At 42.5% G+C, this 15505-nt stretch overlaps 1 protein-coding gene across 1 annotated transcript in view; it reads left to right on the top strand.

The window, feature by feature from the left end:
* LOC306914317 (ADAMTS-like protein 1) overlaps positions 1 to 15505 on the top strand; it is a gene marked incomplete at its 5' end in the record, with an annotated part of 72030 nt that overhangs the window by 15103 nt on the left and 41422 nt on the right. The window contains 3 exons of the mRNA XM_079491314.1: positions 1136 to 1210; positions 7123 to 7280; positions 15332 to 15443. Of these exons, the coding sequence (XP_079347440.1) occupies positions 1136 to 1210; positions 7123 to 7280; positions 15332 to 15443 (345 nt within the window). The remainder of the gene's footprint in view (positions 1 to 1135; positions 1211 to 7122; positions 7281 to 15331; positions 15444 to 15505) is intronic.

Genomic DNA, 15505 nt, shown 5'->3' on the forward strand with positions numbered 1-15505 from the left:
CAGGCATTCATAACTACAGACATTAATATAGCCTACCGCATAGGATTGTACAATTATTATATAGCCTATTTAACAAACAAGCTTGATTGACATTTGTAAATGGGTCAATACAAAAATTGCTACGAGGATAAAACCAGAAAAAGCACCAAGACTTGTTTATCAGGTATAAAAGTAAAAACATGACAACCGTATGGAAAAAGGGGCAGAAGGACTTGGGAGGCAGAGGTGCGGGGGGTGCGCTGCCCGAAGCAGTGTGGTAACCAGGTCTTCGCGTCCAGGAACCCTCGGGGGGGGGGGGGGGGGGTCATCTATCGACCCTTAGATAGGTCTTTAACTCTGAGAGTTATTATCGTTCTTAAAATGTAAATGTTTGAGAAACAACGATATAGCTACACGAGTAGATAAAGGTCGCACAGTTGACTGCAGGGCAATCATCAGCCATATACCTGATGATTGCACAGTAAACGTTTTTCAAAGCTGCGACTGTGTGTGCAGACTTTTCATTTTATTTTCCTCACTTTTTTTCTTGTCTTGCACCAGCGAACACAGTAGTATGTGCACAACATAGCTCTCTGAAGTTAATCTCAGTAGATAACATGTCTGCAAACCCTCTCTCTCCCCATCTAAGCTTTCAGCTTGTCATACCTGTCGAACACCCCCTTGATCATCATCGCCTCGCCAATAACACTCGAGCCTGACGGCACATGGTGTTGATTATTATGTCCCTTGAACCTGTGCTGTGAAAAAGGGGACAGCCAAGCGGACTGTACAGATGTAGAGTCTAGGTTCCCATCGACTTCATCTGGGACTATTACTTTCAATAGATCTCTTGTAGAACCAGCATAGTGTTGGTTACTGAATATGTTTGGAATTCTGTTCTGTCCCACAGCGGACCAATTCATTAACACTGTTGACCTTCATGCCATGTTAGAAGATACTTTGTCGCTGAAGTAACATGTTTTCTCCCTCCCTCTCTCTCTCTCTGTCTCTCTCTCTCTCTCTCTCTCTCTCTGTCTCTCTCTCTCTCTCTCTCTCTCTCTGTCTCTCTCTCTCTCTCTCTCTCTCTCTGTCTCTCTCTCTCTCTCTCTCTCTCTCTCTCTCTCTCTCTCTCTATCTCTCTGTTTCCTCCCCCAAGCTGAAGACACAGTTGTAGTCATCCCCTATAGGAGTCGCCATGTGCGTCTGGTCCTGAAAGGCCCGGATCACTTGTGTAAGTCTTGGTAGGTCCGGGGGCGGGGTGCTCTTCCATCCAGAACACTTTATTTACATACACATTATTTATGTAGCACTTCATTCATACATAATAAGGTGCAACTCAATGTGCTTCACAGAATGGAAAGATTAGAAACCAAATAAAAAGAATATTAGAATACTTTTAAAATTCACTTCCGGGACGGACAGTCTTAGATAAAAAAGAAAACTAAAAATTAAATTGTTTTTTTTACAAAATATATTTTAAAATAACACGAAATGCTAGGGGGTATCAGAAAAAGGAGTAGGAAAGTTTCTACAAAGCCAAATAACCAAGAAGAAACGAGGAAGGACTCGACGCTACGATGGAACAGTGCTCCCATGTGTCTGACAATGGCGGCGATAGGGAGAAGGTGGAGGTTATCCAATAATGAAGGCCCTGCGGAGCTCAACTAGAGAGAGATACGTGGACTAAAAACAGAGCTGAAACAAGACCTCAACCAACCCATTTTGACCTGAGATCAGATTAAAAAAAATGTCTTCTACATCCTGACAGTTTTCTGAAAAAGCTATGTTTCTATGTCAGTCGTTCTTCGATTTTCAAAAATAGCAGACCTACAAGCTATGAGCTTGTAGATCTGCTATTTTTCAATAGCTAAAGCATAACATAATGCTAACACCAAAATGGGTTCCCGCCCAAAATGGGTTAAAAGACGAATTTAAGAAAGAGTTCAATGCTGAGCTTAACAACTTGAGGTCTGAAATAAATTTCACAGAACACACGGCTGATATTCAAAGCCCAAAGCACCAGAAAGAGCGAGGTTGAACAACGATTTGGAAACGATAAATAAATACAGACCTGAGAGATGCACCTCCTCCACTCCCTGAAACAACGTGACTATATCTGCAATCACAGATCACTGATTTATCAGGGAGATCACGTCGAAAAATAACACATGGTATTTCAGAAGCCAGTACTGAGGGAAGTTCCATGCCTGCCAACTTTTTGAAAAACGGAGTCGAACCTCGAAGCAGACGTTGACTTATGCATACAGCGAGTGCATCGCTCCACGATTCCAAAGCCATAAAAATGACAAAACACCTCCTCGGTCCACCATTGTCAACTTTCAGCACTTCAACATGAAAAGAACAGAGATTCCTGAAAACGGCATGGTCGAAGAAGATTAAGCATGGAGACAAAGTTGTCAATTTTTCGCATGACCCAACCGAAGTGCTCAAAGAATACAAGGAAATCCTGAAACAAAACAAAATAGGCTTCCAAACACCCTATCCAGCCAGAATAAGCAACAGAGGACATAAAAAAGAGGCTTCTCTGTACAGACCCCGACCGACCCCCTGTGGAGCGGGCGCTTCATGGGAACAACGCCAGTGTTTTTGGCAGCAAGTTTTAGTCATAGTCTCTTGAATAGTTTTCATTTAGTTCTAGTCACATGTTAGTCACCTGGAATGTTGTAGTGTTAGTGTTTTAGTCGACTAAATATCATAAGATTTTAGTCGACTAAATCTATAGTTGATTTTGTCAGCTAAAATGTGTTTTGGCGGGCCTTGATGCCGTCGTAATGCCGTCGTAAACGATCTACAAGCTCACAACGCGTCGCGGGCTTGTGGATCTGCTATTTTCAGCATGCAACCAAGTGTAAAATGACTGGATCTCTTGTCCACTAGTCCCTTCCTAACAGTTTAGTCTAGTTTTTATCTGTTGACAAAATTGTCCATATATTTACATTAGTCTTAGTTTTAGTCATCATAGCTTAGTGTTAAAGGACCACTTCACCACTTTTCAACATCTCTACATATAATTGGTCCTCACTAATGTGCATGATAAAAAAAAAATTCCTACTCAGTCTGTGTCTCATAGGAGGGCTTTGGGCAGTTCAGACACCCGTCCACCAGTGACATCATCATTAGGCATATTTTTTTTTAAACAAGATTTGTTTTAAAATATATTTAGATTTGTATTATCGTGAGAACGATGGCTTCAACTTTTGCATTCCAACTTTTCAGGAAAAGAAAGCCTGCCGTTTCTATTAGCTTGGATTCACCATCGATGATGTCACTAGTGGACGGGTTTCTGAACTGCCCACAGCCTTCCTATGAGACACAGACTGAGTAGGAAAAAATGGTGGCATTTTATCATGAACATTAGTTAGGCCCAATTATAGGAAGAGAAGTTGAAAAGTGGTGAAGTGGTCCTTTAATTTAGTTTCCATTTGTTAGTGAAAAAGTTTTAGTCGACGAAATCAACACTGAACAACGCCTCACCAAATCCCCACACTGGAAGGAGAAGAGCACCCGAGGCAGAGGCTCCGACAGACTTGACAGAGCACAGGAGAAGCTGGCACAGTTCCGTAGACAGCAAGTACCAAGCGACGTGCCAAACGATTCATCATTTCATTTGGTTACGATCTTGAAATGTAATTGGATAAAACTGAGATGTCTGAGAATGATAATACATCACGATAATTATACTATCTAGTATCTACTATCTAGGCCTACACAATGAAAGAACCTCCTGATTTTGTTATTTATTTGCGTTATCGTGTTAACAGTATTGTACTATTGGCATAAGTGTTCTATTAGAGCTTAAAACAAACCACAACTGGACCAGTGACATTAAGGAATATCTTTTCCTTGAAAACAATGTGTCTATCATCCCTGATGATGTCATAGTGATGTCACGAGACCTAGGCACAATATATGACGTGACAAATTGAGTGACAAAATTGAGTGCGACATGACGTGACAAAAAAAACGCAAGGTTTCATACACTTAGTTAACTGCAACCTTTGGTCATACGCAAGTATGACAGAACCCATATTGCAGATTTTGTATGTCTCACAGACAGCAGGCATTTGAACCATACAGTACAGCAAGAAATATTGCTGTTGGTCCAAGTAATAACTTGGATCAACTATCTACCTTACCTTCCAAATAAGTACCTCATCCAATGAATGATCTATCCGTTATCCCTAGCATTGACCAAATGTGATAAGGGGGTTCTCTCATACAGGAAGCATGATTATTTCTAAGATTACATCAGGAAGGCCAGGGCAGAATAATAGGAAGAGAGTTTCTCTCTCTCTCTCTTCTCTTCCCTCTGGCTCTAATGAATCCCGCTCCAAACGCTTCCAGCAACGATCACTGATGTCAGAGTTTTGGCAGCAAACTCCCGTTCGGTTCAAATCGATAACAAATGTTCCAAACTCTTCTCTACTGTACCTATCTTATCCGTTTCCATATAGTGGCTCCTTTTCCTTGAGTGGGGGTGAAAAGTACTTCTTTCTTTTCTTTTTCTTCGTCTCGCTGGACAGATTTGTCATTAACCCATTTTGGGCGGGAACCCCTTTTGGTGTTTCAAGCGTTACGTTATGCTTTAGTTGTAGGAAAAATAGGAGATCTACAAGCTCTTGTAGGTCTGCTATTTTTGAAAAATCGTGAAAATGTGGCGCAAATCTTTGAATATATGTTCTTTCATATGTTCTTTTACTTCTGGGGGTTGTCTGGAAATGGAACAACATATTTTCAGATGGTGGGTCGGCGGCCAAATACATTTCATTCTGGGGGTCCTTGACATGAAATATTGAGCACCACTGCTATAGAAACATAAGTATTTCAGAAAACGTTCATGATTTAGAAGACATTTTTTTAAATTTCGACGTCGGGCCTAAACGGGTTAAATATTTCCCCCCCGTTCTCCTTGCTGCCGAGGGCAGTGAAATGGTAACCATCTGTCGGCAACAGGATGACGGGCGCTCCTTAGAGCGTGTTCCCGGGCTCGCTGTTGTTATTGTTTAACCCATTTTTGGCGGGAACCCCTTTTGGTGTTTTAAGCATTGTGTTATGCTTTAGCTGTTGAAAAATAGCAGATCTACAAGCTCATAGCACGGCACCGAGTGCCGCGCTATGAGCTTGTAGGTCTGCTATTTTTGAAAAATCGTGAAAATGTGGCGCACATCTTTGAATATATATATTCTTTCAGAGCGAGTTTTTTACTCAAATCTTTGCTTCTGGGAGGGGAGGTCATATTTTCAGATTGGGGTTGGCGGCCAAATACAGATAATTCTGGGGGTCCTTGACATGAAAAAGGTTGAGTACCACCGACATAGAAACATAGGTTTTTCAGAAAACTTTTAGGATTTAGAAGAATTTTTTTAAGAATCGTCCTCCGGTCTAAATGGGTTAAACTTCCATGCTAGAATTAGAAAAGACCCCATTAGGCCCAGGTTGAATTGAGGTCAAATCTGGTGGAAAAGCTCGCTACGCCCACCGGCCGGCTCGCATGGATTCCCCGTGGGTTTCCCAGTACCGCTGTTGAACCGAGTGTGTTTGGATCCAAACATAACAGCCACGGACAGTTTTGCGTGTTACTTTGGTCGATCTGAAGTGTGTATTTTGCAGTCGGTCAGTGTTGATTTTGACAGTTTAAGTCATAGTCTCTCGAATAGTAGTAGCAGTAGTAAATAGTATTATACTAAAGTTTTCAAATAATTATAGTGGAGTAAAAGTGCAATATTTGCCTTTGAGATGTACTGGAATAGACATTATATTCACCTTCAAAACAACTTTTGGTAATTTCATCGTCTACTCAGTCTTATGTGTTAAGTTGCTCAATTCAGTATTTAGATATTTGATATTCATTTTAGTGAGGAGGAAGCCCAAAAACCTTCAGTGAGGCCTTTAGGAGGGCCATTCGAGCCGCAAGTGGAGTCTGCAGCACCACCGTTGCCCAGGTGGAGCCTGCAGAACCATTGCGGCTCAAGAATCCACCACTCCTGAATGAAGTGTCTGGTGCTGGGAGTCTGGTGCAACGCACAGGTCCTGGCTGTACTCCTGGTGAGAGCAGGAGTGGACCTGGTGAGACATAGGAGTGGCCTGGACTGGAGTCAACCCACAGAGCCTAGTCCCTCCACTTGCCAGAATTGTGCCTCCCAGTCCCGGCAGAGTAGTTCCGGAGTGGTCCCAACGGATTGTGTGGCCCTGGTCTTAGTGGGTCTGATCGAGGGTAGCTACTGGGACGTAAGTCGGGACTTGATCACCCCGGCTGGGTCATCTGAGTGAGGGGTATGACGTTCGCGAGACCCGAAACCCTGATGACCTTGGGATACATCACTGAGGATACGTCCCAGGTGCATCCATGCGATGTATTTTCGTTATTTTAGCTGCCCCGCCCCCTTACTATACAAACCCATTGTAACTTCAAACTCCATTTTAACCATAGAGTGCTTGAAAACTTACTATACAAACCCATTGTAACTTCAAACTCCATTTTAACCATAGAGTGCTTGAAAACTCCCGTAATTTTTCTGGTGACTGACTAATATGTGAGGGGCTGTGTTTTTTCGCCTACTGTTTTAATTTACTTTTAATAATTGTTTTGAATCTTTAGTCTCCTCCGTTCTCCAGGAGTCCTGAATTATTTTCCAAAAAACAATTATTAAAAATAAATGAAAACAGTAAATGAAAAAAACAAGGCCCCCATATGTATTAGAAGGACACTATCAGTCACCAGTCACTATCATGGTTAAAATGGAGTTTGAAGTTACAATTTGGGTTTGTATAGGAAGGGGACAGGGCAGCTAAAACGCATATCCAATATCTAAATACTGAATCGAGCAATTTAAAAACTGTCTGGGGTGTTCACATATTATGACTGAGTAGAAGACGTGAAATATCCTTAACGTAAATGTACTTATTTACTTTCTACCACAGCTGTGAGCTTGGTTGATTTGGGCCATTATTAGACATATAGAAATCGGTTTCTTTCTTTCTTTTTTTTTTGTCAAATGCAAAGGATAATCATGATCAGTGAACATCAACATGATGTTCTGGCTTTGTTTCCTAACAGTAATGTTTTCCATTGTTCTGCATTGTTACTTGTGTTCCCCTGCTATACTTTGGCTCCGCTGGTAGATGTGGAGAGCAAGACGCTCCAAGGGGTGAAGGGTGAACTGGACCTTGACCATTCGGGCCAGCACCTCCTGGAGAACACGACCCTGGACTACCAGAAACTCTCTGAGAAGGAAGTCCTGAGGATCGCCGGGCCGCTCGGAGCCGACTTCACTGTCAAAGTAAGAGCTATACTGTTCTAGGACGTCATTGTAGGTGAAAATAAAGATAGCAATTGTTTGAAAACAGCCGGTCTACAAGCTCCGACGCGTTGCGTGAGCTTGTAAATTGGATGTTCATGAAATCATTTCAAATTATTTTGTTCTTAATAGTCCCAGTGCATCTAGGACGACATCAAACGACCCATTCGTTTATAATGCGTCCAGCATCGCTAGTATTGTTTTTTACCGGTTCTTGGCGTTCCGCATTGTGACGTCATTGATTATTTTTCCTCCGTCCACACTTAATTTTAGCGACGGTCTTTAGCGGCGTTTATCTCTGAATTGAAACTCGGATTGAGGTGATGATCATACAGAACATCCATGTTTTAGGAGCTCAATAAAGTTCTGAGTGCCCTGGAAATTATTGATTGTTGTTTCCGGTTCACAAAATCAGCTGGTGGCTCTTCAGAAGAACAGCTTCGGCTCAATCGGCTGGCTGAAAAGCGTGGCACGGAAGCGGCTAAACTTGACATTAAACGTGGCGCTCAAGGAGTCCTTAATCCATTCTAGGCGGGAACCCTTTTCATATGGTATTACATATGATATTGCAGGGACTTACCCCCAATCCAACCCTTGATGCCGAGTGTCAAGCAGGGAGGCATTGGGTCCCATTTTTAGAGTCTTTGGTATGACCCGGCCGGGGATTGAACCCCGACCTCCCAGTCTCAGGGCGGACACTCTAACCACAAGGCCACTGAGCTGGCCACCACGAACAGCATACAGAATATAAAGAAAGAAAACGCTCGCACACTGAGGGCTCCAATGCGACAGATGCCTTCATTGCACCATTAAGTGACTGTGACGTTTCCAGCACAAGGCTCATCCTCATAAATCAGACCAGAAAAATCTGTCTCATTGGAGCCTTCAGTGTGAGCGTTTTCTTTATTGTTATTCTGTCCTTTAAGTGGCTCAGTGGTTAAGTGACTAAATGTCTTGCAGAGATAACCCCGCGTCGAGACCTCAGGCTGACTGGATAACACAATGTAATTCCTATTTCTGTCCACCATGTATACTGTATGTGGTGCAGTGTTGTTTTTGGTCATTACGATGGCATCAAGGCCCGCCAAAATACATTTTAGTTGACTAAATCAACTGTAGAAAACTAGACTAACACTAAAACATTCCAGGTGACTAAAATGTGACTAAAAACATTCAAGAGACTAAAACTAAAATCAAAATGTGCTGTCAATCAAAACTGATCCCTGCCCACTGTCTGTAGTCCTGCGCCAATCTGCCGGCAGATTGTTGTGTGTACTTTGATAACAATAGACTCGCTTTGCACAAAGACCACTAGAGCATCAACTACTGTGTCATCAGACACAGTGTAAACAACACCAAATTAGGGTACAGTAGGCATCCTATAGCTAACTAAGATGTACAGTATGAGCCACTGGAAAGGAAAGGGGGGAAAATATGTATTAGTTTGGCAGATGTGCCAGTGGAAGGTTTGCTGTCAGATGTGAAGGAGAAAGCACCATGCACCATCACCACTGGAATGGAGAGAAGTACAGTTGGGTGCCACCGATATTGTCCCTTATCATTTGACCCATTTAGGCCTGACCTCAAAACTTTTAAAAATCCTTCTAAATCCTGAAAAAATCCTTCTAAATTTTCACGATTTTTCAAAAATAGCAGACCTACAAGCTCGTAGCGCGCCACTCGGTGGCGCACTATGAGCTTGTAGATCTGCTATTTTTCAATAGCTAAATTATAACATAATGTTTAAAACACCAAAAGGGGTTCCCGCCCAAAATGGGTTAACTGTCCTTTTGCGCAGATCATGCAAACCTCAGCAAAAAGAAAAGGACAATATCGATGGCCTCCAACTGTACGAGCCGAAATACTAAATGTGTTTTTGAAATGCAGTGTTATGCAATTCCAGGTCCAACTTGGGCATTTAGCAGATCAGAGTAATTGGCATGAACCCTAGTCAACAAACGACAGGGTAATAAATGGTGATGTAAATTGAGTGCAAATGAAAACTATTTGGTGCTTTTAAAGTAACTAGGATACCAAGTAAACATGAAACCTTAGCATCTGTCTAAACAGCATGCTAAATAACATTCTTAACATTTGTGATCACAACCAAAGATGTGTTTTGTGAGTTTTTCTTACTTTCATTAGAGTAAACTTCATTGTCTCCACCAGGCCGAAGGCATGGGGAGAGTCAGTAGGGCTAAAAACGACCACATTTGTGCTATGGCCAAATTTAGGAGTGTTTTTCGTGCAAAACAAATGCTTGGAATGGATTCAGAATCCTGAATAACCCCTAGTTTGACATGTCACATGCTACTTAAAGCATAATGAAATTTCATATTAGTTTATGACGTTATCAATGGTGGCATCTTGGATTAAGGCAAATTTAGGGTATTAGCAGTGAGCAGATTAGGGTAGATTTTTTTTATCCTGGCTAGTAGACCTAATGTTCTGTCAGAATCAGTTGAGAAACAAAATAATCCAATTTTGTCCAAACTGAGTGGATTTTTGTCCTTTATTTACTGGACTAAGTATGTTTTGCACTCCGTCCGTGTGTCCGTCCGTCCGTCCTTTGGTCCGTTACCAGCTAATCTCCGGCACCGTTGGCCTGATCCATGCCAAACTGTGCACACACACTCCCTGGATGCCAACGACGAACCGCTGCCCCAAATATTCCACAACGGCCTGTTATAGCGCCACCATGAGGCCGATTTAGGCAAAACACATTTCTGTAGATTACTCGTACACATTTTATCCATACATCACACAATTCGGTATACACTATCTCCATAGTCATGTGATCAACACGGATCTGCACCATTTCCCATCTTCCATCCTGATTGGCTAAGATTGGGTTCCAAATCTCATATCTATGATTGGTCCGTTTCGAACAAAATGCCACAAATCACAAACACAGTGTGCAATTTCTGTGAAATTATACACGCACATTTCCACTAGGCCGAGGACGACATGCCACTCATGTTTTTCCTAATCAGCCTCACGGTGGCGCTATAACAACAAATTCCTGTTTTTACCTATAACTGCATTGATCTGTGTACAACTTTGCATGCGCACTCCCTAGAGGCCATGGAAAAACATTTTCCCTGCATCCCTCCACATCTGTTTATATTCGTCGCACAGATTTCATCCAAATCTCACGCAAATCGGTACACATGATTGGATTTCTCCGATTCTACACTGATTGGCTAAGATTGCCTTCCAAAGTTTTCAGGAGTGGCCCGTTTCGTACAAAATGCTGCACATGTCCTGCTCATCCAGAATTATATCCTCAGAGATGCTATGAGTGGATGGATAAGCCATGACGGGGCCAAATTAATCAATACAAAATGCCTGCCAAGTAGCAACCATGTTCCATAAATGGTGCATTTATATAGCGCCTTTATCCAAGGCGCTTTACAGAGATTGTGCATTACATTCACCCATTCACACACACATTCATACACCGATGGCAGCGGAAACCATGCAAGGCACCAACTAGCACATCGGGAGAAATTAGGGGTTCAGTGTCTTGCTCAAGGACACTTCGACAGTAACTCTGGGGGAGCCCGGGTTCGAACTTGCAACCTTACGGTTACCATCCAGGCACTCTACCCCTGAGCCACCGCCGCCCCATGTTGCATTTACAGCTACAGGCAGCCTACAAATACAGATGACTTTCCCCCAAATCAGCAATAAGATTCAATGTTGGTGTAGGGGTAGGGCCTAGTGCCTGAAGCGTAATTTATGCTAGTGTGACACGTTGCAGACAAAAATTATGTCAACTCAACAGTTTAGACAATTTTGTGGCGCGGAGCAGTGAGTGGATGGTTGCTGTGGTAATGATGGTAGCTAGGTTACTACTACGTTACTTGTTTTTTCTGAAAGATGTATATCGTTGCCAGATTGGTGGAACATAAATCCCAGCTGGGCTTGGTGTCTGGTTTCTACAGTGACAACACACGCTGGCGCTAGACTATATTATGTCAAATGTCTTGCAACAAAAAAGACATTTTCCGTAGTCACTTTGTCGCCAAAAGCATACATGAGGCTCAATACAAGTAGTCAGCTTGCCTTAACTGGCCTCAAATGCTGAATGCGTTGGCTTAAGCCTGAGTCATACTTGGTTGCGGAAATAGCCGATCTACAAGCACACAACACACCACACGTTATGATCTTGTAAAGCAAAGCAAAGTTCTTTGTTTACCCAGGGTGAATGGACTAAGCTCGAGCTGCTTGTTTACAGCCAGACCCTGCTCATAGAACATTTCATGGTAGGGGTTCAATGCCTTGCTCAAGGGCACTTCAGCAGTGGTAATTTTAACGTGCCGGTCCGGGGATTCGAACTGGTGACCTTCCGATAACAAGACCGCTCCGCAAACCGTTCGGCCACCGCTATATATTGGTGCACTACAATTTACACTTTTACAATTTAGGCTTTAAGCAGACGCTCTTAATCCTCAGCGATTTACAGTAAGCAAGAACAAAAACATGGTAATACAATACGTAAATAGTCATCATAAGCTAAGAACCTAACAGTGGAATATCTATATAATGAAACTATGCGTACATACTATAGAGTGCTAAAATGCTATCTACATTACATAAGTTGAGCCTTTGCATACACCTGTAAGGTCGTCGAGGCTAGCTAGTGCAAGTGCTACGGCGGCAAGTGCTACGGGCTAAGATGGAGTCTGAAAAGGTGGGTTTTCAGACTACGTACGGCGGTATAGATCAGGCCTTAGAGAACCAGTAAAAGCCCTGATGGCAGGTTTTAGGTATAGTTACCCTTCAAACTCTGTTTTGTGTTTTAGAAATACGTTATTTTCGTCCGGTTCTATATGTTCATCAAATTTTGTAAAGGCATCATCAAATTGTCCACTAGTCCAATAACACAGCTGTTTCATGTTGGCTTGTGGCCGCAACGTGGTTTGGTTCTTTGTAACAGTGTTGATTTGTGGCAGCAAATTTTGATTTGAATTTAGTCATAGTCTTTGGAATAAAACTTCATTTAGTTTTAGTCATAATTATTTTTGTCAGCTGAAATGTTTTAGTGTTAGTCGACCAAATATCATACGATTTTAATCGACTAATCGACTAAAATGTATTTTGGCTAGCCTTGATGGCGTCGTAATGGCTGATTTTACACACAGCAAATCTGGAAGCTCACAACGTGTCATGCTGCGACGCGTTGTGAGCTTGTAGATCTGCTATTTTCATCATGCAACCAAGCATACTTGTCTTTTAGTTCTACTGGATCTCTTCTCCACTACTCCCTCCCTAACATTTTAGTCTAGTTTTTATTTGTAGACGAAATTGTCAATACATTTAGTCTTAGTTTTAGTCATCATAGCTTAGTTTTTATTCTGTTTTTATTCCGTTTTCTCCGGTGGAAAAAAAGAAGGTACTCGACGAACATGTTTCGTTATAGCTTTGTAACTGATCCCAACTCCGCTCCACTGCATAGAACCAGGGTGACATCATGGGTTGACATTTTTCGCTTTTAGTTTTTCCAATGCAAAAGTAAAAAACGGTAGTTTTTGCTTACGTGAAGCCATGTAAATTGGAGCGCCTCAGCCAAATCAACGCAGGATCAGATTGTCCCTGAACCTGTGATGACCCCCCCCCCCCCCCCCCCCCTCGTGTCACGTAGAGTTCAGGGTGGATTTCATCTTCTCTGTTTAGGTTTAAACCTACAGGGGCATCATGTGTGGGCGCCACCTGTAGCGTCCCCTCATTCTGGGGATCATCAAGCTGAGCTTGTGGATGGGCTATTTTCTGTGAATATATTTGGTGTAGGGAGGGGCTACTATTGACCCTTGGGGACCCCGGTCAAGAAAGTATAGGGTTTAACCAATTTCGACCGAGACCGATTCTACATCATCTTCTAAATCACGACAGTTTTCTGAGAAACTGTCAGTGGTTCTCAAACTATTTAATGTCAAGGACCCCTAGAATTATATGTATTTGGCCTCCGACCCCCATCTGAAAATACCCCCCCCCCCCCCCCCCCAGAAACAAAGAATTTAGTTAAAAAAACGTTTGCTCTGAAAGAATATATACTGTATTCCAAATTTGCGCCACATTTTCACCATTTTTCAAAAATAGCTAAAGTATAACATAATGCTTAAAACACCGAAGGGGGTTAAAAATCAGACGCACATAACTTCTTGTTTAAGTCGCCTCTTGGAGGGGGCCTTGCTCGTTGTTTTGAGGCCATGCAACAATAGTAGCGCAGACCTTAGCTCCAAAGCCAGGGGTTGTTTTTGGCTTAAAAATGTGTCTGTTATGACAGGAGTGATTTCATGTCTTTGGCTGTTACGGTTGCAGTGATACAGTTCATTGGGGTAAATGCCCCTCGATGACACTTTCCTATGAGCGATGGTTGACAGACTTTGGAATGTCAGGCCTCGGACTATGTGAAGAATTAGAAGGCTCCTTTTCAGTTTTCAACCTAAATTAGCTTTTAAGCTGAATAGTATTATTAGCCCAGTGAAGAGAGACGTGAAAAGCGGGTGTAGAGAGATGACTTGGCGTCCCTTAAAGGTCCTATAAGCCAAATTCAAAACCAAGATGTCTGTGCTAAAAGCAACTAATTGCATAGGATAGATTTGGTCTTTTATTTACTTCCAATATTTCTCTGTCACACAGTATAAAGTCGGACAGGCTTGTTCCAATGGACCAAACATAACTCCTTTCAGGCCCAAGTTGTGTCTTTTTATGGAACTTTCTCCCTCCTCTCTGCATCACCAAATCCTTTGCTTTCACCCCCTTTTCTTTTTGCTACATGGCAGCTACAAGTACCAGGGCAAAAGGTGGACAGAGGTCCCGTGGCTAATCATGCACTTAATCTCAGCGATCCAGCAGCCCCCCCAGTGGAATGATTCCCATGTAGTCCAGCCAACGTGCCTCTCTCCAGTCAATTGTTTGCAATCGCTAATTGCAATATGCTTCTACGGAAAAGGTCCATGTGTCAATAACTACGCTTTGAGATCATTCTTATGTCAAACAGCCATTAGCCATGACGATAATTGGGTGCTACACTTAAATGCATGCACACACACACTACAGACATTTACACACAATTATGACTATTTGGTATGTGTGAGGCACGCACGCACGCACGCACGCACGCACGCACGCACGCACGCACGCACGCACGCACGCACGCACGCACACACAGTCACACACACACAAATATGTAGGGGCCAGTGAATGGACATTAGAAATTATACAGGCCGTGGAATGGAAAATGCCAGTAACAACACTCACCCACTCCTAAACACAAGTCGGGACAGCACAATAAATAGGAATGCAGGAGACGGAAATCTGAGAAGTTGTAAATGCATAATTTTCTAATCTGTTACGAGGCAGACTGCCAATTCATATCGCGGCCCAGGAATAGCCTGGGCAAATGGAAAAACCTATTAAATGGTTGCCAGACCAGTCTTTCCACTGTAAACAAATGAATTTGAATGAGTGCACGAGGGGTTTGATTTATAAGTCTTGCAGGTATAATCTGTCTCTGTGTATTTCTTCAATATGGTGGATGGATGAGGCTTAGAAGTAAATTATTTAGCATATGCCTTCGATGTGTCTTTCTTTATAAGATCAATAAAGCGTGAATTCAAGATAAATAGTGTCTACTACTGAACATATCTTCACTGACAAGTGGAAATACTGGGCAAACCATTTTGCAAGCGAGCTGTCACCCAACGCCTGTGAAATATCAATGGGAGAGAACGTTTAAGACTTCCCATCCAAGTATCTCGGTTTAGTGGAGTGTGCTTATGCTCTCTGCGTACATCACCCAAAGTGATACAAGAGGGAATTCCACACCAGTCAATTATTTGTGTCTCTCCAGAGGTCTGACTTTCCTTTCTAATAAAGGGGAAAACAAACTTCCAGAGTGTCTCGGTTCAAGATGGAGTGCCGTGATTTGTTTCCACCCTAAAACATGATGAAGGTTTTCAAAAAAGTGTACAGAATCTTTGTTAAAATGTCGTTCAGTAACAGTAATTCTCTCATTCTCTGTTCAGGTGCAGTACGCCAGTGGAGCAGACAGTGTTGTCCAGTTCATCTTCTACCAGCCCATTGTACACCGCTGGAGAGAGACCGACTTCTTTCCTTGCTCTGTCACCTGTGGTGGAGGTACTGTACACAATAGAGGCTATGCTAATGCTTTTAAAACACTCCCTTGACTGAAGTAAGGC

Source organism: Electrona antarctica, assembly GCF_951216825.1.
Source record: "Electrona antarctica genome assembly, chromosome: 21".
In the NCBI taxonomy this organism is placed as follows: domain Eukaryota; kingdom Metazoa; phylum Chordata; class Actinopteri; order Myctophiformes; family Myctophidae; genus Electrona; species Electrona antarctica.